The sequence below is a fragment of the Chiloscyllium plagiosum genome, unplaced genomic scaffold (genome assembly GCF_037043375.1).
Source record: "Chiloscyllium plagiosum isolate Xiang-an unplaced genomic scaffold, Cpla_swu_hap1 HiC_scaffold_8, whole genome shotgun sequence".
NCBI classification, from domain to species: domain Eukaryota; kingdom Metazoa; phylum Chordata; class Chondrichthyes; order Orectolobiformes; family Hemiscylliidae; genus Chiloscyllium; species Chiloscyllium plagiosum.
Window position 1 is genome coordinate 4,651,716 of NW_028270146.1, and position 25,667 is coordinate 4,677,382.

General features: G+C 42.1%; 1 protein-coding gene across 2 annotated transcripts in view; it reads left to right on the forward strand.

The window, feature by feature from the left end:
- The window catches only part of vash1 (vasohibin 1), a 67,862-nt gene that overhangs the window by 11,836 nt on the left and 30,359 nt on the right, over positions 1 to 25,667 (forward strand). For both annotated transcript variants that reach the window (XM_087989549.1, XM_087989550.1), the window contains exons 2-3: positions 3,394 to 3,482; positions 11,067 to 11,123. In XM_087989549.1, coding sequence (XP_087845675.1) covers positions 3,394 to 3,482; positions 11,067 to 11,123 — 146 coding nt within the window. The remainder of the gene's footprint in view (positions 1 to 3,393; positions 3,483 to 11,066; positions 11,124 to 25,667) is intronic.

The following is a 25,667-nucleotide window of genomic DNA, read 5'->3' on the forward strand; positions in this document are numbered from 1 at the left end:
TACTAGAGAAGGTGCAAAACTTGACCTACTCTTAGGAAATAAGGCAGGGCAGGTGACTGAGGTGTCAGTGGGGGAGCACTTTGGGGCCAACCACCATAATTTTATTAATTTTAAAATAGTCATGGAAAAGGATAGACCAGATCTAAAAGTTGAAGTTCTAAAATGGAGAAAGGCCAATTTTGACGGTATTGGGCAAGAACTTTCGAAAGCTGATTGGGGTCAGATGTTAGCATGTAAAGGGACGGCTGTAAAATGGAAGCCTTCAGAAATGAGATAACAAGAATCCAGAGAAAGTATATTCCTGTTAGGGTGAAAGGAAAGGCTGGTAGGTACAGGGAATGCTGGATGACTAAAGAAATTGAGGTTTTGATTAAGAGAAAGCAGGAAGCATATGTCAGGTATAGACAGGATCTATCAAATGAATCCTTAGAGTACAAAGGCAGTAGGAGTATTCTTAAGACAGAAATCAGGAGAGAAAAAATGAAATAGCTTTGGCAAATAGAGTTAAGGAGAATCCAAAGGGTTTTTACAAATACATTAAGGACAAAAGGGTAACCAGGGAGAGAATAGGGTCCCTCAAAGATCAGCAAGGCAGCCTTTGTGTGGAGCCGCAGGAGATGGGGTGATTCTAAACGAGTATTTTGCATCAGTATTTACTGTGGAAAAGGATGTGGAAGGTATAGAATGTAGGGAAATAGATGGTGACATCTTGGAAAAATGTCCAAATTACAGAGGTGGAAGTGCTGGATGTCTTGGAATGCATAAGAGTGGCTAAGTTCCCAGGACATGGTCAGGCATAACCTGGAACTCTGTGGGAAGCTAGGGAAATGATTTGCTGGGCCTCTTACTGAGAAATTTGTACCATTGATAGTCACAGGTAAGGTGCCAGAAGACTGGAGGTTGGCTAACGTGGTACCGCTGTTTTAAGAATGGTGGTAAGGACAAGCCAGGGAACTATAGACCAGTGAGCTGACATCAGTGGTGGGCAAGTTGTTGGAGGGAATCCTCAGGGAAAGGATGTGCATGTGTTTGGAAAGGCAAGGACTGATTAGGGATAGTCAACATGGCTTTGCACATGGGAAATCATGTCTCTCAAACTTGATTTGAGTTTTTTGAAGAAGTAACAAAGGATTGAGGGCAGAGCGGTAGATATGGTCTATATGGATTTCAGTAAGTTGAAACTTTATTGCTGGAACAGCACAGCAGGTCAGGCAGCATCCAGGGAACAGGAGATTCGACGTTTCGGGCACAGGCCCTTCTTCCTCATGGATTTCAGTAAGGCATTCGACAAGGTTCCCCATGGGAGACTGGTTAGCAAGGTTAGATCTCATGGAATATAGGGAGAACTAGCCATTTTGATACAGAACTGGCTCAAAGGTAGAAGACAGAGGGTGGTTGGGGAGGGTTGTTTTTCAGACTGGAGGCCTGTGACCAGTGGAGTGCCACAAGGATCGGTGCTGGGTCTACTACTTTTCATCATTTTGTATAAATGATTTGGATGTGAGCAATCAGAGATATAGTTAGTAGGTTTTCAGATGACACCAAAGTTGGAGGTGTAGTGGACAGTGAAGAGGGTTATCTCCGATTACAATGGGATCTTGATCAGATGGGCCAATGGGCTGTGAAGTGGCAGATGGAGTTTAATTTAGATAAATGAGGTGCTGCATATTGGGAAAGCAAATCTTGGACTTATACACTTAATGGTAAGGTCCTAGGGAGTGTTGCTGAACAAAGAGACCTTGGCGTGCAGGTTCATAGCTCCTTGAAAGTGGAGTCGCAGGTAGCTAGGATAGTGAAGGAGGCATTTGGTATGCTTTCCTTTATTGGTCAAAGTATTGAGTACAGGAGTTGGGAGGTCATGTTGCGGCTGTACAGGACATTGGTTCGGCCACTTGGAATATTGCGTGCAATTCTGGTCTCCTTCCTATTGGAAAGATGTTGTGAAATTTGAAAGGGTTCAGAAAAGATTTACAAGGATGTTGCCAGGGTTGGAGGATTTGAGCGACAGGGAGAGGCTGAACAGGCTGGGGCTCTCTTTCCCTGGAGCGTCAGAGGCTGAGGGGTGATCTTAGAGATTTACAAAATCATGAGGTGCATGGATAGGATAAGTAGATAAAGTCTTTTTCCTGGGGTAGAGGAGTCCAGAACTAGAGTGCATAGGTTTAGGGTGAGAGGGGAAAGATATAAAAGAGACCTAAGGGGCAACATCTTCACGCAGAGGGTGGTACGAGTATGGAATGAGCTGCCAGAGGAAGTGGTGGAGGCTGGTACAATTGCAACAGTTAAGGGGCATTTGGATTGCTATATGAATAGGAAGGGTTTGGCGGGATATAGGCGAGGTGCTGGCAGATGGGACTAGAATAGGTTGTGATATCTGGTCGGCATGGACGAGCTGGACCAGAGGGTCTGTTTCCGTGCTGTTCATCTGTATGATCATGGTGCTGTTTATGAGAGCTTCCTGTGTAAAAGTTAGGTACCACATTCCTTCCAGTACAACAGCAACTATGCGTCAAATTGGCTATGAAGCATTTAGAGGGAGGGAGTTAGTCTTAAAACATTGAACGACTGGGCCACAATCTATGAACTATACCTGGGTTTGTTCAAGTTTGCAATCCTCTGCTTTGAAGAAACAAAGATGAGGACTATACCAGGTTGGTGGCAGGGAAATTTTTCCAATGGAGAATTTCAAAAACCAATATTTCTGTTCTACTTAAAACAACAAATGCTGGAGATCACAACAATCATTATTTCAGTACAGATTCCAGCATCTGCAGTAAATTGCTCCACACTTCTGTTGTACTTTTTTCTTTCAAGCTTTTACTCAAAGATGTGTAACTGAGGAATTGCTGCCCACTTCCACTTTATGCTGAAAAGCCTCTTTATTGTGACAATAAATGTTATATTTAGGTAGTAATGGTATCATCCAAGGCTCTTAATTCACTTGCAGATAGTGACTCTTCTAATGCTAATTTTCATAGAGTGAAAGAGGAGTGTCCTTTTTAACCATGCCTTGCCTCTCTACTATAAGCATGCCAACTTTTACTTGGATATAGTTTCATGAGTTCATTCTCCAATACCTTCCAATCTGGCACTTTTTGTGTATCAGCTTGGGGAATGACTGTTCACAATTAATCCAGCTGCTACCATTAAATTTAACCCTACCATCACTTAAAATCTGATCACCTGCACGTAGAGGAATCCTACTTGTATTCTCCTTTCTTGCAGAGTGATACTGATGTCATTGCAAATTAGCAAATACCATGGATTCGCCTTGGGATATTCTGCAAGCATAAATATGCAGGCAATGCCATTAACTACTCCACTGGATAACTCTGAATGTTTGTTTGTTTATATTTTTAAGATATTAGTTTTTTGTATTTCCTGTGCTTTCAGGTTCCAATGCCATGTGTGCCTACGTTTCAGCTGTCTACGCTTGTACCTGACCGTCTGGAAGCCATACAGAGATACACCAGGGAATTGCAGTATCCTTCAGAACAACAGGAATGCTGGAGTGCTCTAATGGGTTTTTGGTCTGCAGGCCATGTCTCTTCAGAATGGATAATTCAAGATCCAGAAACAAACCGAATCCAATTAGATTTTCTTTCTGAAATATTAATTGGACTATGCTCAACATGTTCTGAAACAGCATGCCCGAAGTGGACCCTCTTATTATTCTTAATAAATATCATGTGCAGCCCCCACCATAAAGGGTGTATAAAAAGGAGCAAGCTGTTTATCCTTTGTTCACGTTAGTACGTAGGGCGAAGCAAAATGTGAGTGAGCCAGCCTGTTATTGTTAAATGATTACCTCATAGAGATGTACAGCATGGAGACAGACCCTTCAGTAGTGGACCAGATATCCTAGTTAATCTAGTCCACTTGCCAGCATTTGGCCCATATCTCTCTAAACCTTTCCTATTCATATACCCATCCAGATGCCTTCTAAATGTTGTAATTGTACCAGCCTCCTTCACTTCCTCTGGCAGCTCATTCCATACAAGCACCACACTCCGTGTGATAAAACTGCCCCTTAGGTCCCTTTTAAATCTTTTTTTTTTCCCCCCCCCTCACCTGTGCCCTCTAGTTTTGGACTGTCCTACCCTAGGGAAATGACCTTGGCTATTCAACCTAATCATGCCCCTCATGATTTTATAAACTTGTATAAAGTCACCCTCAGCCTCCAATGCTCCAGGGAAAATATTCAACCTCTTCCTATAGCTCAAACCCTCCAACCCTGGCAACATTCTTGCAAAACATTTCTGAACCCTTTCAAGTTTTGCAACGTACTTCCTATCTAGGGCAACTAGTTTTGAGTGCAGTATTCCAAAAGTGACCGAACCAGTGTCCTGTACAGCCACAACATGCTCTCCGAACTCCTATATTAAATGCCCTGAAAAATAAAGGCAAGTGTACCATATGCTTTCTTCACTATCCTATCTACCTGCCACTTCACTTTGAAGGAACTATGAGCATGCACTCCAAGGTCTCTCTATTCGACAACACTCCCAGGATCTTACCATTAACTGTATAAGGCCTGCCCTGATTAGATTGATTTGCCTTACCAAAATGCAACACCTCACATTTAAACCATTTGCCCATCTCATCATGGTCACGTTATATTCTGAGGTAATCTCTTTCGCTGTCCACTACATCACCAATTTACCTGTTCCTTTTTTTTGTTTTAATTATTCTTGCCTTTTTGACAGTGATGATATTTTCCTTAAAAGTAGTTTTCATCGCAAATGAAAATTTGCATATTTTCGTGTTGTGACGTAGACAAATGTGGCACTGCGCGTCAGCCTCCCATAGACAATAAGAAGGTGAATTTTAAAAAACCTGCCAAGTTTAGAGCTGCTGCAGATATCTGCTGAGGCATGATGGTGTCATTCCCTCCTTTTTTGAATGGCCTGATTCTCTACAGTTGACCATTGAATCTGTTACTGGTAGTTGGAACCAGAATTATAACAAACGAACTTATTTGTATACTGGACATGATCTCCACGTGAAATGTCTGAACCACTTTAAATTTTCCCATGGTGAATTAATTCTCTTTAAAAATGTGGAAAAGCAGCATCAACACCTAAATTCTCTAATTCCCTTTTAATCAATCAAGACTGAGCCAGACATGTTCTTAATCTACAGGGGAGTTAAGGATTATGGAGTGGGGCTAGTGCAGGTAGGAAAGTGGAATTAAGGCTGTGTGGAGGTTGTGCATTGTCCTGTGTCTGCATGGGTTTTGCCAAGTGCTCTGGTTTCATCCCATAGTCCAAAGATGTGCAGGTTAAGTGAATTGGCCATGCTAAATTGCACATAATGGCCAGAGATATGCAGACTAGGTGGATTAGACATTGTAAATGCAGGGATAAGGTTGGATGGTGAAATGCTCTTTGTCGGGTCGGCGCTGATTCAATGGGCCGAATGGCCTCTGTCTGCACTGTAGGGATTGTATGATTCAATGATCAGCTGTGATCTTGTTGAACAATGGACCAGGATTAACGACTTTAATGGTCGGAGGCTGAATTGCTACACATGATGCTACAAGACTCCTCCAGTCCCCTTGACTTTTTTTTTTACAACTGGCAACCAGAATTGTGCACAGTTCCAAAATGTGGTCAAATTGAGGTTCACAATAGGTTGAGTATTGTTCTCCTGGTGTTAAATTCTGTTCCTCTAGAAATAAAACTTTTTTTTGATTGGTTTTGCTAACTTGTAGCACAGCATTTAGTAATGGGTGTGTTTGTACTTTCAGAACCCTTTGCTCCTCCACCCAAACCTAGCATTGTACCCATTCAAGTGATATAATTAGTGACTTCTATTCTTCCAAACAAAATCTTAACTCCCATTTGCTTGGGTGAAATTTAGATACTTGCAATGCAGTAGTTACAATTTTTCTGCACTGTTTCCTCATAAAAGAAATTAACGAACACTTTTGAAGCAAGGTATTTTTCCACTTCAAATCAAACTTACTTTTTAATTTTTAATTTCTAGATATTCTAATTAATTATTCCACTATTTTGCTCAGCAGCTGTAATAAGCTAATTGCTCTATAATTCCCTGGACTCATTCTGCTTACCTTCTTTAAATATAGGAATATATTACCTGCCAGTTCTCTGGCACTCCTTTGGGGCGGCTCAGTGGTGAACACTTTTGCCTCCAGCACCAGGGACCCGGGTTCAATTTCTGCCTTGGGTGGTACATTCATCCCGTGTCTGTGTGGGTTTCCTCCGGGTGCCCCTGTTTCCTCCCACAGTCCAAAGATGTGCAGGTCAGGTAAATTGGTCGTGCTAAATTGCCCATAGTGTTAGGTGCATCATTCAGAGAGAAATGGGTCTGGCTGGGTTACTCTTCAGTGGGTCAGTGTGGACTTTTTGGGCTGAAGGGCCTGTTTCCACACTGTAGGGAATCTAATCACCACTGGGGCAGCATGGAGGCTCAGTGGTTAGCGCTGCTGCCTCACAGCACCAGGGACCTATGTTCAATTCCTACCTCGGGCAACTGTCTGTGTAGTTTGCACATTCTCCCTGTGTCTGCGTGGGTTTCCTCTGGGTGCTCTGGTTTCCTCCCACAGTCTCCAAGATATGCAAGTTAGGTGAATTGGCCATGTTAAATTGCCCATAGTGTTAGGTGCGTTAGTCAGGGGTAAATATAAGGTAGGGCAATGGGTCTGGGTGGGTTACTCTTCGGAGGGTCAGTGTGGACTAGTTGGGCCAAATGGCCTGTTTCCATACTGTCGGGAATCTAATCTAATCTACTCCCTTTTTCTGGTGAATTCTTTAAATATGTGTAGTCATGTCTCTGTTTACTTTCCTAGATTCTTTTTAAAACCCCTGTATACAAACCATCAGACCAGGGATATTATTCTCTTTGTGCTTGTTGGTATTCACTATAGCTGTTTTATTGTTTGAATGCGCTTTTCTACCTGTTGTATCTCCCTGATAAATACCAAACAAAATAAATTATTTTATTTCTTCCCACTTTCTATTGCTACCTGAGGCATTACCCTTAATGGCCTTTCTTGCATTACAGCCATTCTTTTTCATTGATATGCCTGTAAAATATTCTACTTTTTGTTTTATGCTCATTGATAATTTAATTTCCTAGTTCTCTCTGCCTTTTTTAATTGATTCTTTGGCTTCTTTCCTAATCTTTTCATTTTCTATCTCCTGCGTTCAATTGTTTCCTTATATCATTATTCATCCATGGACAGCCACTGCTGTTTAAGTTTTTTTTTTTTTCTTTTTACTTTTACATGATTGTGCTGAACGCCATTTTAAATGTTGCCTTATGTTGATTGACATCATTGATTATCAACATTGTCCCTTTTATATTCCCATGTTCTATTAACCGTCTCTCAATACCGGCTTTCCGCCAATCACTTAACCTGCTTTTTCTTGTATTCTATCCTCTATCATTATCTAAAGTGTATTATGTTGTAGTCACTATCACCTAGATGTTCTCCAAATATGGTTCTTTTGATAAGGGGTATCCAGATTGTACTCAAATAATTTGTTTTCTTTCTTTACCTTCCCCATCATGTGGTGGGTAAATATCAGACTTAGTAAATTTATTCTTTTAAGGCTAGCTTTTGTTGCCAGTTCCTAATTGCCTTTGAACTGGATGTAATGCTAGGCCAGAGGGGTCTGTTAAGAGTCAACACATTGCTATGGAGCTGGAGTCACACATAGGCCAGACCAGGAAAAGATAGTAGATTTCCTTTTCTAAAGAAAATTATTAACCAAGTGGGCTTTTACAACACGATAACTTTATAAGACTTGCTTTCAATTCCAGAATTTATTAGTTAATTTTAAATTCCACTAGAGTCATGGTGGGATTTGAACAGCGTACCTGGAGCATTAGCCTGGGCCTCAGAATTATTAGTGCGGTGACATGACCATGACGCCACCGTCTTCCCTGAAATACCATTTGGTTATTCATAAAATTAGATGTTCTGTAAGAATGTGATTAGACAATATAGTCTCCATAATAGTTACCCATTCTGCTCATGTCTGCTGTATCTCTGAACAAGATTGCCTACTGCTGCTCCCTTGCCTTCTCCCTGTAGCCCTTGATATCCATCCTTTTTTAGATAATGATTTGGATGATCCATGTGATCTGGATCCTGTTGTATGCTTTGATTAAACCACGTTCTCACATCAATGCATTTTAACTTCTTTTTGCATCCTTTCTAACATCTCATCTTCCCAAAAGTGTAATGCCAGATTACTGTAATCCAGTTAAAGCCGGACCAATGTTTTATACTTGCTTAATGTAGTGTTTAATATAACGTCCTTGCTTTTGTACTCTTTCTGATAAAGCCTAGGATGCTGCATGCTTTGATAATAGTTCTTCCAATCTGTCCTGCCTCTTTTAGAGTCATAGAGATGTACAGCATGGAAACAGACCCTTCAGTCCAACCCGTCCACGCTGACCAGATATCCCAACCCAATCTAATCCCTCCTGCCAGCACCCAGCCCATATCCCTCCAATTCCTTCCTATTCATATACCCATCCAAATGCCCCTTAACTGTTGCAATTGTACCAGCCTCCACCACTTCCTCTGGCAGCTCATTCCATACACGTACCACTGTGTGAAAAAGTTGCCCCTTAGGTCTGTTTTATATCTTTCCTCTCTCTCTAAACCTTTGCCCTCTAGTTCTGGACTCCCCGAACCCAGGGAAAAGACTGTCTATTTATCCTGTCCATGCCCCTCATAATTTTGTAAATCTCTATACGGTCACCCCTCAGCCTCCGACGCTCCAGGGAAAACAGCCCCAGCCTGTTCAGCCTCTCGCTATAGCTCAAATCCTCCAACCCTGGCAACATCCTTGTAAATCTTTTCTGAATCCTTTCAAGTTTCACACCATCTTTCCGATAGGAAGGAGACCAGAATTGCATGCAATATTCCAACAGTGGCCTAACCAATGTCCTGTACAGCCGCAACATGACTTCCCGATTCCTGTACTCAATACTCTGACCAATAAAGGAAAGCATACCAAACACCACCTTCACTATCCTATCTACCTGTGACTCCACTTTCAAGGAGCTATGAACCTGTACTCCAAGGTCTCTTTGTTCAGCAACACTCCCTAGGACCTTACCATTAAGTGTATAAGTCCTGCTAAGATTTGCTTTCCCGAAATGCAGCACCTCGCATTTATCTGAATTAAACTCCATCTGCCACTTCTCAGCCCATTGGCCCATCTGGTCTTGATCCTGTTGTAATCTGAGGTAACTGTCTTCGCTGTCCACTACACCTCCAATTTTGGTGTCATCTGCAAACTTACTAACTGTACCTCCTATGCTCGCATCCAAATCATTTATGTAAATGACAAAACATAGAGGACCCAGCACCGATCCTTGTGACACTCCACTGGTCACAGGCCTAATACAAATAAGCCCTCTTGTCCCTCTGCTACTGTACAACCATTTAGAATCATCCTCTTTATTTTATTTAGCTATCCACATTCATCCTACCTGCATTTATCTGTATTAACTTGCATCTACCATTTGTCTACCCATTACAACATTCTGTCTGTCCTTGTAAATTTTTTCATTATCTTCCTCATTGCAATGCTTTCCGGTTTTATGTTGTACCCAAATTTGAAATTGTGCCCTGTACCAAGGATTTGGCCATTAATACCTATTTGAAAGAGTAAAGATCAGTGCATTGACCACACAGAATTTTACTAGAAACCTTCCTCCATGCCAAAAGGGAACCACTAACGACCACCGTCTTCTGAAACGCAGCCATATGTGTAAACATGTTACAACTGTTCCTTTTAGTCCATAAGCTTGTACTTCATTTGTATTTTATCCTGTCACTTCTTCCAAACAGCCATTTGGAAGTTCCTGTTCATCACATCAGCAGCATTACCCTCCTCAACTTTCCTTTTTTCCCCATCAGAAGCAGCTGTTTGTTAAACTTCAGCAATGTGATCGATTCTTAACAGCACTTTGGAATCGCTTGGCAAGCCACTCAGTTGTTTCAAAATGGACACAAAGCTTGACGAAAACTATGAAACTGCCTTGCATAAACCTAGGTAGCAGAAACAATCTAAGCAAACCACCCTATCATCCCAGCAAAGCTCTCCTTACAGTTGCAAAACATTCATTTAATACTTTAACCTGCCCCTTGTCTCTATGCATAAAACTCATTTTTAGTTCCCATTTGGCTCCAATTGACATTTTAACATCTTTTTCATTACTTAATCGCCTATAGAAAACCTTTGGATTCCTTTTTCAGGTTGGCTACTGACTTCATCTCATACTGTCCTCTTGCTGCTTTCATTTGTGTTCAGCTCCCCTCTCCACACTTGGCCTGATTTTCTGTTGGAGTCTCCATCACGAGTCTGTCATAAGCACACTTGTTTTTTAAAAAAATTATTTTTAACCTGTTGTCACCCAAGTGAGTTTTTTTTTGTCGCCCTAACTTTTCCCTTTGTGAAAATACATTAATTGAGCTCTATCCCCTTTTGAAAGTAGCCCATTGTCAATTACAGTTTGCCTGCTAATCTTTTGCCAATTTATTTTGGTCAAAAACAGACATCGCACATTGATTGTTCCTTTGCTAATGTAGCATTTTAGAAGATGCAGAACACTTCATATCAGATGCAAACTGCAACTATGGGTTAATGGATTTAAACACTGCTCTCCTCAGCTAGTGAATGGTTAGAACCCTCAGACTAACACGCTTCATTTCGCATTCTTTGGAAATGCGATCACAATTAAAAACAACTTCTGTTTTAAGAATGACACCAGCTGCTTTGTAGAGTGCTATTGTTTCAGGACACAGTGGTAATTACTCTTCACTACTGCCTGGGGGCTTGGTAGGGAGGGATGCATCAGTGTAGGTGAGCTTTGAAGACCTTGTCAGTTTGATTTTCATTTGTCCAACATTCAGACAAAGAGACCTGTCGAATTATTGATTCTGCATTATCATATCTCTCCCAGCAGTCGACAGTAGACAGTTGCAGAACTCCATATTCTGTACGTTCTCTTGTGTCTGCTTCCCTGAAGTGATTCCTTTTCATGCATGTTGAATTAAATTACTTAACCATCCAATCCAGGTACAATCACACTGGAACACAATTTTTTGAGATTAAGAAAAATCGACCTTTAACTGGGTAAGTAGTACTGATCAGTTGTCATTGAGTTATGACCCTTTGGTCAATTCTGTGCTGTTGGCATGTTAGAGCAAACCTGTTCAATGTGCCAGCCTTATAATTAATCACTACAAGTCAGCCATAATTTTCTTCCTGGTTTGAATTTGTTTGAAGCGGTATAAAATGTTCTTTGATAAATTTCAGAAAACAATGGTAAATAGCTTTGTACGTAGTATAAAGCTGTCTTTTATAGGACTGGGATATGATGTCTAACAGAGAATGTTACAACTGAGAGTGTTGTACTGACATTAGGGTTTCTAATAAAGAGAATATTATATTTTGAACAATGAAGAGGGACTCATGAATTTGTCAGTCATTCAGTGCAGAACCAGAGTCTTCAATCCAACTAGTCCATGCCGTTCAGAATCCCAAACTAAACTAGTCCCACCGGCCTGCTCCTAGCCCATATTCCTCCAAAGCTTTCCTATTTATGTCCTTTATCCAAATGTTTTTAACTGTTGTACCTGTGCCCATATCCATCACTTCCCACATTTCACACAGCCCAAACCATAATGGAAGCCAAACTCCCATCCATGGACTCCATTTGCACTCTTGTTGCCACAGGAAGGCTGCCAACATCATCAAAGACCCTTCCCACCCTGGTAACGCTCTCCTCTGTCAGGCACAAGATACAGAAACTCAAACACACGCGCCAACAGGTTCAAGAACATTTTATTCCCCACTGTTATTAGACTGCTGAATGGACCTCTCTAATTTCAAATCTAATGCTTTTGACCACCTACTTGTCAGCCATAACTTTGTATGTCTCACTCTGTCGAAGCACCGTATGATCTGTATGTTCTTGTATATTATGATCTGCCTGTACTGTTCTCAAAACAAAACTTTTCACTGTACTTTGGAACATGTACCAATAATAAATCAAATCAGGAAATTCATTCTATGCATGAACTACTGTGTAAAAACAATTTGCCCCCATGTGTTTTTTTTTAAAGATTAGATTATTTACAGTGTGGAAACAGGCCCTCCGGCCCAACAAATCCACACCGACGCACCGAAGAGCAACCCACCCAGACCCATTCCCTTACATTTACCCCTTCACCTAACACTTCGGGAAACTTAGCATGGCCAATCCACCTGACCTGCACATTTTTGGACTGTGGGAGGAAACCAGAGCACCCGGAGGAAACCCACACAGACACGTGGAGAATGTGCAAACTCCACACAGACAGTTGCCTAGGCAGGAATTGAACCCGGATCTCTGGCGCTGTGAGGCAGCAGTGCTAACCACCATGCTGCCTCAAATCTTTTATAAATCTCTCTCTCTCCCCTTGCCTTAAAAATATGTCCCCTAGTCTTCACTGGCCACTATACCACCAATTTTGGTGTTATCTACAAACTTATTAACCATGCCTTCTATATTCTCATTCAAATCATTTATATAAATGACAAACGAAAGAGCACCCAACCCTGATCCCTGTGGAACATTGCTGGTGACAGGCCTTGTACCACCACTGTCTGCCTCCTGCCATTACGCCAATTATGTATTCAATTGGCAAGCTCACACTGAATCCCATGTGGCCTAACTTTCTGATCAACTGCCTCTAACTACTTCCTTTTTCCTTGAGCTTACCAGATCAAGTTTCCCTCAGTGTACCCAACCTAGGCCTGAACTGATATCTTTCTCAAATTTTCTGCAGTTCTCCTCTTGTCTCTTCCAAGTTTATCTTAACTATGAGACCCATCTCTTCTTTCCACCCCACAGCTACTAAACCACTAAACTCACTTCCCCATCCTGGATCCCTTGTTAATTGATATCATTAGTGGTTCTATCTCCTTAGGTACTGCCTCTCCTTTAAATCTAAGGGCACCACTCTCTCTCTCCACAAATATATATCCCTTAGTCCCTCTATCTTTGTAAATGTCTGCCCCTTTCTCAATCTCCCTGTCCTCTCAAACATGTCAAAACTCAGATACTTGTCTATCTTTCCTGGAACTCCAGATTGCCATCCTTGCCACTGTACCAAAATGGCTTTTTCCTAAGTCACAAATAACAACCTAACTACATGCCTTCTTGATTTGTCTGAAGCCGTTAACATGGTCCTCTAGCTATCCATTGTCATTCAGATGTATGGAACTTCGTTCTACTGGTTTTATTCATAACTATCTGATTATAGCAAGGCATTCAGCTGCAATACGTTCTCTTCCTGCTGCTGTGCAGTTATATTTGATGTTCCAAAAGATCTAACCTTCACTCCCTTCTGTTTCTTATCTATATGTCACCCCTCAGCTACATTTTTGTTTTCATTTCTTCATGAGATGTAAGTACCATTGGCAATGCCCACATTTATTGCTTATCCCTTGATAAATTGATGGTGAACCACCTTTTTGAACCATTGCAGCCCACCTGGCAAATAGAGTTTCAGTACTTTGAGGAGAAAGTGAGGTCTGCAGATGCTGGAGATCAGAGCTGAAAATGTGTTGCTGGAAAAGCGCAGCAGGTCAGGCAGCATCCAGGGAACAGGAGAATCGACGTTTCGGGCATAAGCCCTTCTACAGGAATGAGGAAAGTTTGTCCAGCAGGCTAAGATAAAAGGTAGAGAGGAGGGACTTGGGGGAGGGGTGTCGGAAATGTGATAGGTGGACAGAGGTCAAGGTGAGGGTGATAGGTCAGACTGGGGTGGGGACGGAGAGGTTGGGAAGAAGATTGCAGGTTAGGAAGGCGGTGCTGAATTCGATGGATTAGACTAAGACAAGGTGGGGGGAGGGGAAATGAGGAAACTGGTGAAATCCGAGTTCATCCCTTGTGGTTGGAGGGTTCCTAGGCGGAAGATGAGGCGCTCTTCCTCCAACCGTCGTTTTGTTGTGGTCTGGCGATGGAGGAGTCCAAAGACCTGCATATCCTTGGTGGAGTGGGAGGGGGAATTGAAATGTTGAGCCACAGGGTGGTTGGGTTGGTTGGTCCGGGTGTCCCAGAGGTGTTCTCTGAAACGCTCCGCAAGTAGCCGGCCTGTCTCCCCAATATAGAGGAGGCCACATCGGGTGCAGAGGATGCAATAGATGATGTGTGTGGAGGTGCAGGTGAATCTTTGGCGGATATGGAAGTTTCCTTTGGGGCCTTGGAGGGAGGTGAGGGGGAAGGTGTGGGCGCAAGTCTTGCACCTCCTGCGGTTGGAGGGGAAGGTGCCGGGAGTGGAGGTTGGGTTGGTGGGGGGTGTGGACCTGACGAGGGAGTCACGGAGGGAGTGGTCTTTACGGAATGCTGATAGGGGAGGGGAGGGAAATATATCCTTGGTGGTGGGGTCCGTTTGGAGGTGGCGGAAATGACGGCGGATGATGCGCTGAACATGGAGATTGGTGGGTGGTAGGTGAGGACCAGTGGGGTTCTGTCCTGGTGGTGGTTGGAGGGGCGGGGCTCAAGGGCGGAGGAGCGGGAAGTGGAAGAGATGCGGTGGAGGGCACGTTGGGGGGGAAATTGCGGTCCTTGAAGAAGGAGGCCATCTGGGTTGTGCGTTTTCAGTACTTTGACCCAATGACCACGAAGGAGCAGCAACGTAGGCCCAAGTCAGTATGTTGTGTTGTTTGAAGGAGAGTTTGCAAATTCTGGTGTTCTCGGTCTGACGCCCTTATCCCTCTCTGTAGAGCTGGTTGCTGTAGAAGGAGCTTCAGTGAATTACGGCAGTGCATCTTCCAGATGGCACACTGGGAGTTGGTTGTGAATGGGTCTCTGATCAAGCAGACTGCTGTGTCCTGAATGATGTCAAACTTCTTGAATATTGTTTGGCCCTCTCCTTGGCAACGACCTAAACACAGCAAGGCCATTTGCAGCCTTGATATCATTTTTCATCCTGGGATGAGCATTCAGTCTTTTAACTGAATATTAGTAACATGGATTGAACGTTCCTTAGTGCAGCTGCTGCTGACTTCCTCATCCCAGCCTTTTATCACCTTTTTTGGATTTGATTCCAATTTCCATGCCCTTACACTCATTGAATTTCATTCATTTACCACGCCCATGCTCACTGACACCAGTAAAGATAAAGTTGCCATGGTCCCAGAGGACCTTATGGTTGCTGTCTCATTAAAGAGAGAGAAAAATGAGTGGTGGTGGTTTAACCTGAGGGCTACCGAGCTTCAAGTGAGGGGAGCAGTTGAGAAGGCAGGACCCTTCAAGGTAACCTTAGCCAGTGCGGGAATTTAACCCACACTGCATTGCTCTGCGTGGCAAACCAACTGTCCGGCCACTTGAGCAAACTGACCACACCCTTCTCCTCAACCCCTCCCAAATAATCACTGGCTGTCAGTTAAACAACATTTTGGTTTTTAATACCCTCAAATTTGTTTCCAAATCCTTTCATGACTTTACCTCTCTTGACCATCTACTTCGGCTCCACAACATGTTCAGATATCTTTGCACCTCCAATTCTGGCCTTTTGACCATCAGCACTTTTTCAATTTCTTCACAGATAATGGATGTGCTTTCAGCTGCCTCAGGCTCAAGGTTTGAAATTCCCTTCCGAAACCTTACTGCCCCTTTATCTCTCTCTTCAAGGAACTCATTCCATGTTTCTCTTGGTTAAGCTTTCAATCATGTGCTTTCATATCCTTTTAAAATGGCTTAGTGTCATCTTTTTTGTTCTATGCTTCTGTGAAGTATATTAGGATGATTTATTATGCTCAAACTGCTGTACAAACACAAGTTATTGTTATTCTAACCTCAAGTCTCATTTTGGTCAGCAAAACAAATCCATCTAATGGAGTGAGGTATCCAACTGGAATAGGAATTGTAAAATGCCAAATGACACAAACCATTGTGGTTATGGTGAGAGCTTTATAGTGGAGGTGGAATGCAAGTGAGGCTGTTGCAGCCAAGCATCTTAATGGGAAACATGTCTATAACAATGTCATAACTAAAACCTTTGGGATAACAACAATGACAGTACATCGATCTTATGTTTATAATATAGCAAAATGACAAACTTTGAAAAGTACCACATCAGATTTGATCATCTTGATCATTATCTTTATTGGAGAGGGAGGAACATCGTGTTTCTGATACTGGACTAACAATCCAGAGGTTGAGTTCAAATCCCACCATTGGAAATGATAACATTTCTATTTAGTAAGTTGGTAATTTGAGACTTAGTACCAGAAAAATGATAATGTAATCTACTGTTGGAAAGGAAGACTTAACCTGTAGTTTCAGTCCCACACTGAGTTCACTGCTTCAGGTAGCTAAATTCAATCCATATACCAAGGGCAACTTTTTTAAAAAAAGATGATGGGGCCTGACTTCAATCCCCTGGCAGGAATGGTGAATGTCTTCGACAGATCTGATGTGACCTCTGAGATTTGTAAGTAATATGTCCAACCTTACTTTAGGACAGACTGTCCTATCTATTTACCTGTTAATTGAGAACTACTTGTCCAACTGTAAGTCAGCAAACAGAGGAGAAGATCAATCAAGTAATAAGTGATTCAGTTTCCAATTTTAAGGAACCAAATACTGAAGGGAAGTAGGGAATTGAGGTGGGATGGAAAGAGATCAAAGAAATTGAAAATTGGGTGCAGTGATAAAGAATGTAATATCCGTCTTCTGGTCAAGAAGAAGAAGAAGGCTTATGTTAGGACAAAATGTGAAAACTCAGGGCACTTGAGGGTTACAAGGAAGTCAGGAAAAACCTAAAAAGAGAGCTCAGAAGAGCCAGGAGGAGACATGAGAAGTTGTTGGCAGATAGGATCAGGGTAAACCCTAAGGCTTTCCACAGGTATGTCAGGCATAAAAGAATGACGAGAGTTAAATTAGGGCCAATCAAGGATAATAGTGGGAAGTTGTGTGTGGAGTCAGAGGAGATAGGGGAAGTACTAAGTAAACATTTTTCGACAGTGTTCACTATAGAAAATGAAAATGTTGGCGAGGAAGATACAGAGATACTTGCATCTAGACTAGAAGAGATTGAGGTTCACAAGGAAGAGTTATTAGAAATACTACAGAGTGTGAAAGTAGACCAGTCCCCTGGGCCGGATGGGATCTATCCTAGGATCCTCTGGGAAGCAAGGGAAGAGATTGCCGAGCCTTTGGCATTGATCTTCAAATCATCATTGTCTACAGGAATAGTGCCTGAGGACTGGAGGATAGCAAATGTGGTTCCCTTGTTCAAAAAGGGTAGTAGAGACAACCCTGGTAATTACAGACTAGTGAATCTCACTTCAGCTGTTGGTAAAGTGTTGGAAAAGGTTATAAGAGATAGGATGTATAACCATCTAGAAAAGAATAATCTGATCAGGGACAGTCAGCACAGTTTTGTGAAGGGTAGGTCGTGCCTAACGAATCTTATTGAGCTTTTTGACAAAGTGACCAAACAGGTAAATGAGAGTAAACCGGTTGATGTGATGTATATGGATTTCAGCAAGGCATTCGATAAGGTTCCCCACAGTAGGCTATTATACAAAATGTGTAGGAATGGGATTGTGGGAGACATAGCAGTTTGGATCAGTAATTGGCTTGCTGAAAGAAAACAGAGGGTTGTAGTTGATGGAAATTGTTCATCTTGGTGTCCAGTTACCAGTGGTGTACCGCAAGGGTCGGTGTTGGGTCCACTGCTGTTCGACATTTTTATAAACGACCTGGATGAGGGCTTAGAAGGGTGGATTATTAAATTTGCAGACAACACGAAGGTCAGTGGAGTTGTGGATAGTGACGAAGGATGTAGTAGGTTGCAGGGCGACATAGATAGGATGCAGAGCTGGGCTTAGACGTGGCAAATGGAGTTTAATATGGACAAGTGTGAGGTGATACACTTTGAACAGAGTAATCGGAATGCAAAGTACTGGGCTAATGGTAAGATTCTTGGGAGTGCAGATGAGCAGAGAGATCTCAGTGTCCATGTACACAGATCCCTGAAAGTTGCCACCCAGATTGACAGGGTTGTTAAGAAGGCATACAGTGTTTTAGCCTTTATTAATAGAGGGATTAAGTTCCGGAACCAAGAGGTTATGCTGCAGCTGTACAAAGCTCTGGCACAGCCACACTTGGAGGATTGTGTACAGTTCTGGTCACCGCATTGTAAGAAGGATGTGAAAGCTTTGGAAAGGGTGCAGAGGAGATTTACGAGGATGTCGCCTGGTATGGAAGGAATGTCTTACGAGGAAAGGCTGAGGGCCTTGAGGCTGTTCTCGTTAGACAGAAGAAGGTTGAGAGGTGACTTAATAGAGACATATAAGATAATCAGAGGGTTAGATAGGGTGGACAGGGAGAGCCTTTTTCCAAGTATGGGGACGGCAAACACGAGGGGACACAACTTTAAAGTGAGGGGAGATAGGTATAAGACAGATATCAGAGGTAGTTTCTTTACTCGGGGAGGAGTAAGGGTATGGAATGCTTTGCCTGCATTGGTAGTAGATTCGCCAAGTTTAAGTGCATTTAAGTCTTCATTGGACAGGCATATGGACGTACATGGAATAGTGTAGGTTAGATGGGCTTCAGATTAGTATGACAGGGCGGCGCAACATCGAGGGCCGAAGGGCCTGTACTGCGCTGTAATGTTCTATGTTCTATATGATATAAACGTCCCCTTGCGTTTTGTTCCTGGGATGGTATAGCCATGGATAAGATCAACATTATTGCTCATCACTAATTGTCTTTAAGAAACTGGAGGTGATTTGGCCCTTTGAACTGCTGCAGTTTAATTGATGTAGCAATATTACTGGCATTATCAATAGTAAACTAAAACTGTTTTCTCTTAAAAATTTAATGAGTACAAACACAATCACTTGTATTATATTTGAGGTTAGAATGACCAAGTGCAGTCCCTCATGGTCAAGTCTGATTTGCTTCCACACTGAAAGTGAGGTCTTGGATGATTGAGTGGTCCATCTTATGACTGACTGACAGAATCTGTCACAGTTGGTCAGATGGTAGATGTGGAATTGGAAAATAGGAATGTATGGGTTGCTGTCCATGCCTTTCTCTGTGAACAGTTGGTTTCAGCTCATTGTCAGTGATGAGAATCAGTGTACAGTTCTTCCCAGATTTGAGTGTTTTTGGGACATTGTTGATAAGGATGTTGTAGTCTTTCAAGGAAGCTCTGAGGGTGTCTGCCCTGCTAGACCTTGCTTGCTGTGTTGAAACTGAGTACAGCGCTTGTTTTGGGACACTCCAATGAGGCGTACAGATGTTGTGGTCTGCCCAGCAGTCTTGTTTGAGCAAGGGCAATGTTTTGATGCTGGGAACATTGGCCTGAGAAATAATACAGACCTTAATATGCCTATCCTGCCACTAAATCTGCCAACAACATCTTTCCTAAGCAGGGAGACCAGAATTAGAAATCTGTTCAATTCTGGTCTCCCTGCTATAGGAAAGTTGTTGTGAAATTTGAAAGGTTGCAGAAAAATTTACAAGGATGTTGCAGGGGTTAGAGAGTTTGGGCTAAAGGGAGAGGCTGAATAAACTGAGCCTATTTTCCCTAAAGCATTGGAGGCTGAGGGGTAACCTTTAGAGGTTTATCAAATCATGAGGGAAATGGATAGGGTAAATAGCTAAGGTCTTTTCCCCAGAATAGGGGAGCCCAAAAATAGAGGGTATAGATTTAAGGTGAGGGGGGAAGATATAAAAGGGGCTTAACTGCCAACGTTTCAAACGGAGGGTGGTTGCATGTATGGAATGAGCTGCCAGAGGAAGTGGTGGAGAATGGTACAATTACAACAGTTTAAAAGACATCTGGATGGGTACATGGTTGGGAAGGGTTTAAAGGGATATGGGCCAAATGCTGACAAATGGGAATAGATTAATTTAAGATATCTGGTCAACATGGACGATTTGGACCGTAGGGTCTGTTTCCATGTTGTACAACTCTGACTAAATTTGTAGGTTCTTGTAGATGCAGCACTAACTGTACCTCTCATTGGGTTTGAGGTGCCTGTTGTATTTAGACTATGTTTCTAAGCTATGTAGGAGGGTGAATATCTCAACTACTCTGTAGATCATGGTCATCGTTTGAGGTCCTGGTCGTCAAACACTTTTTCTTTTCTCCTCAGGTGGCTTTGTCATAGTTGTCTGTCCTTGTTAACAGTACGCTCTCAAGGTACAGAAAGCGGTCCACATTGTCCAAGACCTCATGAGTTTTGGTAATTGGGGCCTGTGTGGTGTGACGGGGGCAAGTTGATAGAGGACCCTTATCTTACAAACATTCAATGTTAGGTCATTTCTCTAGTTCGCCTCTGTGAAGGTGGTAATGTTGGCTTAGAACCGGTTTCCAAGTGTGTGCAGACGAAACCATCGTCTGCATGCTGTACTTCAATGATTAGACGAGAAAGGGGTTGGAATTGTCCGGGCAGCACATGTTGAACAGGTTCCCATTTGTTCTTTTGATGAGCAGGGAGCTTGGTGAGGACGAGGTGGAGATTGCAACAAGGAAGATTGAGAAGATCATGCATGTGATGTCACAGCTTTGCTTGAACACAATGCAAATGTGTTTTGGATCAGTGGTGGATATGCGGCTTAGAATCACAACTTGCATGTCATTATGGTATACACATAGAATAGAGACAGACTTTGGGGCCAGCTGAAATGGAACAGAATATTTCATAATCCATCTTTAGTTAACAATGTTAAAGGCCTTTGTGAGGTCAAAGAAGGCTGGGTACAAGGATTAATGTGTTTCCTGCATTTGTCTTGCAGTTGCCACATGGTATAGACCATGTCTATTGCCCTTCGTGTAAGGAATCCATACTGAGCCTTTGGAAGGAGCCTTTCAGCCACAGGGAAAATGTAATTGAGACAGATTCTTACAATAACTTTCCCTGTGGCCAAAACCAGGACAATTTCTGTGGTTACTACAGACCTGTAATTTTTCTTAAAGATCATCACAGGTATGGCATCTCTGAGCTCCCCTAGCACGTTGCCCTTCTTCCAGATAAAGGAACGCAAGTATGGAAACAGACCCTTCGGTCCACCCAGTGCATGTCAACAAAGTTCCTAAACCAAATGAGTCCCACCTGCCTGCGCTTGCCGCTTTTCCCTCCGAACCTTTCCTATTTACGTACTTATCCAAATGTCTTTTAAACGTTGTAACTGTACCTGCACCCACCACTTTCTCTGACAGTTCATTCCACATACAAATGACTTTCATGTAAAAAAAAAAGTTGCCCCTCATGTCCTCTTTAAATCTTTCTCCTTTCACCTTAAAAATATGCCTTCTAGTTTTTAACTCTCCCACTATTGGGAAAAGATTCTTGTTATTCACCTTATCTTTGCCTCTTATGATTTTATACACCTTTATAAGGTCAACCTCCTACATTTCAGTAAAACAAACTCCCAGCCTTTCCATTCTATTTTTATATCTTAAACTCTCCGTGCCCAGCAATGTTCTGGTAAATCTTTTCCAAACCCTCTCCAGTTTAATAATATCCTTCCTATAACAGGGCAACTAGACCTGTACACCGTAGTTAGGAAAAGGCCTCACCAACATCCTGTACAATCTCAATATAACGTCCCAACTCCTAAACTCAAAAGTCTGAACAATGAAGACCACCATGCCAAATGCCACCTTAACCACTCTGTCTACCTTTGATGCAAATTATGTACCTGAACCCTCAGGTCTTTCTATTCTACAACACTACCCAGGGTCCTACCATTAACTGTACAAGTCCTGTCCTCCTTTGATTTTACGTCACATTTTTCCAAATCAAATTCCATCTGCAGCTCCTCAGCCAATTGATTAAGATCCTTTTGTAGTCTTAGATAACCTTCTTCATGTCCACTACACCACCATCTGCAAACTTACTAACCATGCTGCCTATATTCTCATCCAAATCATTTATATAAATGACAAACAAACATAGACCCAGTATCAATCCCTGTGGAACACCGCTGGTCACAGCCCTCCAGTTTGAAAAACAACCATCCACTGCCACCCTCTGTTTCCTACCATAAAGTCAATTTTGTATCAAATTGGCAAGCTCACCCTAAATCCCATGTGATGTAACTTTACTAATTAGTCTATCATGCAGAACCTTGTCAAAGGCTTTACTGAAGTACTGCTCTGCTGTCATCAATCTTTTTGATTACTTCATTAAAAAATTCAGTCAGGTTTGTGAGGGATGATTTCCCATATACAAAACCATGCTGACTATGCCTGATTAGTCCTTGCCTCTCTAAATGCATGTAAATCCTATCTTTCAGAATCACCTCCAACAACTTACCTACCACTGACGTCAGACTCATAGGTCTGTGGTTCCCGGACTTCTCATTACAGCCTTTCTTAAACAATGGCACAACATTAGCCACCATCCAGTCCTCCAGTACTTCACCTGCATTTATAGATTATCCAAGAATTCTGCTAGGGGCCCCATAATTTTCTCCCTAACTTCCCACAACAACTTGATCATTAACCTGATCAGGTCCTGGAGATTTATTTACATTAATGTTTTCTAAGACCTCCAGCACTTCCTCTTCTGTAATGTGAACTGATTTTAAAATGTCAATATTTATTTCCCTGTGTTCTCTAGCCTCCATTTCTTTCTCAACAGTAAAAATCTAATGCAAAATATTCATTTAGTATCTCTCCCATCTCCTGAGGTTCAATACAAAGACTACCCTGTTGATCTGTAAGGGGTTCTACTCTCTAGATGCTGTTTTGCTCTTAGTGTACTTGTAGAATCTTTTCAGATTATCTTCAACCTTGTCTACCAAGCCTATCTTATATCCCCTGTTCGCTTTCCTGCTTTCCTTCTTAAGAATACCCCCTACACTCTTTATACTCTTCCAGAGATTCCTTTGATTTCAGGTGTCTGTCTAATATGATTTTTTTCATTCTTGACTGGAACCTCCATTTCTTTATTCATCCTTTGTTCCCTAATCTGACCAGCTTCTTGCCTTTCACTCTAACAGGAACATAATACCTCTGAACTCTCATTATCACTTTTGAAGGCTTCCCACTTGTCAGTCATCCCTTTACCTGCAAACTGTTCACTCCAATCAACTTTTGAAAGGTCTTGTCTCATACCCTTAACATTTGTCTTGCACCAATTAAGAATTTTAACTTTTATAGCAGACTTATCTTTCTCCATTATTGTCTTAACACTAACGGAATTACGATCACTAGTCTCAAGTGTTCCCTGACTAACTCTTCAGTCATTTGCCCTGTTTTATTTCCCAAAGGAAAGCCAAGTTTTTTTCTCCTTCTCTAGTAGGAACATTTACTTATTGATGAAGAAAATTTTCTTGAAGACATTTAAGAAAATCCTCACCATTCAAACCTTTAACACTATGGCAGTCCCAGTCAATGTTTGTAAAATTTAAATCCCTTACTATCACAATCTTATTATTCTTAAATATATTTGAGATCTCTCTGCAAATTTGCTTCTCAATTTCCTGCTGACTGTTGGGAGGCCTATAATACAATCCCATCAAGATGATCTTCCCTTTCATATTTCTAATTTCAACCCATATATTTTCACTAAATAATCCTTCAGATTGTTAGCAGTAGTAATGTTTTTCTGAATCAAAAATGTCACTCCTCCTCCTATCTTTCTATTCTTCCTGTAACAGGCCAATTAGCCTGACCTCAGTTGTTGGTAAGATTTTGGAGTCCATTGTGAAGGATGAGATTTCTGAATACTTGGAAGTGCATGGTAAAATAGGGCAAAGTCAGCATGGCTTCATCAAGGGGAAGTCATGCCTGACAAATCTGTTAGAATTCTTTGAGAAGATAACAAGCAGACTAGACCAAGGAGAGCCCTTATCTACCTGGATTTCCAGAAGGCCTTTGATAAGGTGCTACACAGAAGGCTTCTGAGTAAGATAACAGCCCACGGTGTTCGAGGTCAGATGCAGGCATGGACAGAAGATTGGCTGTCTGGCAGAACAGAGCAGAACAGGGGATAAAAGGGTGTCTCAGGATGAAAGCTGTTGACTAGTAGTGGTCCACAAGGGTCAGTATTGGAACTACAACTTTTCACTTTATACATTAATGATCTGGATGAAAAACTGAGTGAATTCTGGCTAGGTTTGCAGATGATACGAAGGTAGATGGATGGGCAGGTAGTATTGAGGAGGTGGGGAGGCTGTAGAAAGATTTAGACAGGTTAGGAGAGTGGACAAAGAAGTAGCAGATGAAATACAATGTGGGCAAGTGTGATGTCATGCACTTTGGTAGGAAGAATAGAGACATGGACTGTTTTCTAAATGGGGAGAAAATTCAGAAATCTGAAGTGCAAAGGGACTTGCGAGTCCTAGTCCAGTTTTCCCTTTAAGGTAAACTTGCAGATTGAGTCAGTAGTTAGGAAGGCAAGTACAATGTTGACATTCATCTCGAGAGGACTAGAATATAAAAACAGGGGTGTACTTCTGAGGCTTTATAAATCTCTGGTCAGACCACATTTAAAGCGCGGTGAGCAATTTTGGGCCTCATTTCTCAGGAAAGATGAATTGGAGTGGGTCCAGACGAGGTTCACGAGAATGATCTTAGGAATGAAAGGTGTAACATATGAGGAATGTTTGAGGACTCTGGGACTAGATTGAATTATCGAAGGATGAGAGGGGATCTGATTGAAACTTATAGATTACTGACTGGCCTGGACAGAATGGATGTTGGGAAAATATTTCTGTTGGCAGGGGAGACGAGGACCTGAGGGCACAGTTGAAGAGAAAAGAGATGACCCTTTAGAACGGAGATGAGGAGAAACCTATTCAGCCAGACAGTGGTGAATCTGTGGAATTCATTGCCACAGAAAACCATGGAGGCCAGGTCATTGAGCATATTTAAAACAGAGATAGATAAATTCTTGATTGCCAAGGTGATCAAAGGTTACATGGAGAAAGGTTTTTCCATCCCACTTTCCCCCTATCAGCCATCATTGAATGGTGGAGCAGACTTGATGGGCCGAATAGCCTAATTTCTGCTCCTATGGCTTATGGTCTATCTAAAACTTGGAAAATTGAGCTGCCAGTCCTGTCCTTCTCTCAGCCAAGTTTCTGTAATGTCTGTGACATCCCAGTCTCCTGTTCCCTTACGTGCCCTGAGTTCATCTGCCTTACCTGTACAGCCTCTTGCATTGAAATAAATGCAGTTTAATTCTTCAGAGTTACTTCATTTTCTGACTTGCTCTTGTCTGTCTTTTCTAATTAACTTGCTCTTTTCTGAATCAGATACATCCTCATTTTTCTTTCCATTTTCACAGTTCCTTAGGAAGGCACCTCCCACAAGGTTTACAGGCTCCTGAATTAGAACTAGCAAATCTCCCTGTCAGGATATTAGACCCTTTCCAGGTCAGGTGAAACGATTGCTTTGATTTATTGTTTTGCGAGCAGTACAGGCAGATCAGAGCAAACGAGAATATAGAGATCAAAGGGTACTTAGAAAGAGCGAGGCATACAAGGTCCCCAGCAAAGGAGATGAAGAAAACAAAATCAACATTATTTGAAGTTAGAGAGGTCCATTCATCAGTCTAATAATGGCTGGGAAGAAGCTGTTCCTGAACCTGTTGGTGCATATGTTCAAGCTTCTGTATCTTCTGCCTGACAGAGGGCATTACCAGGGTGGGAGG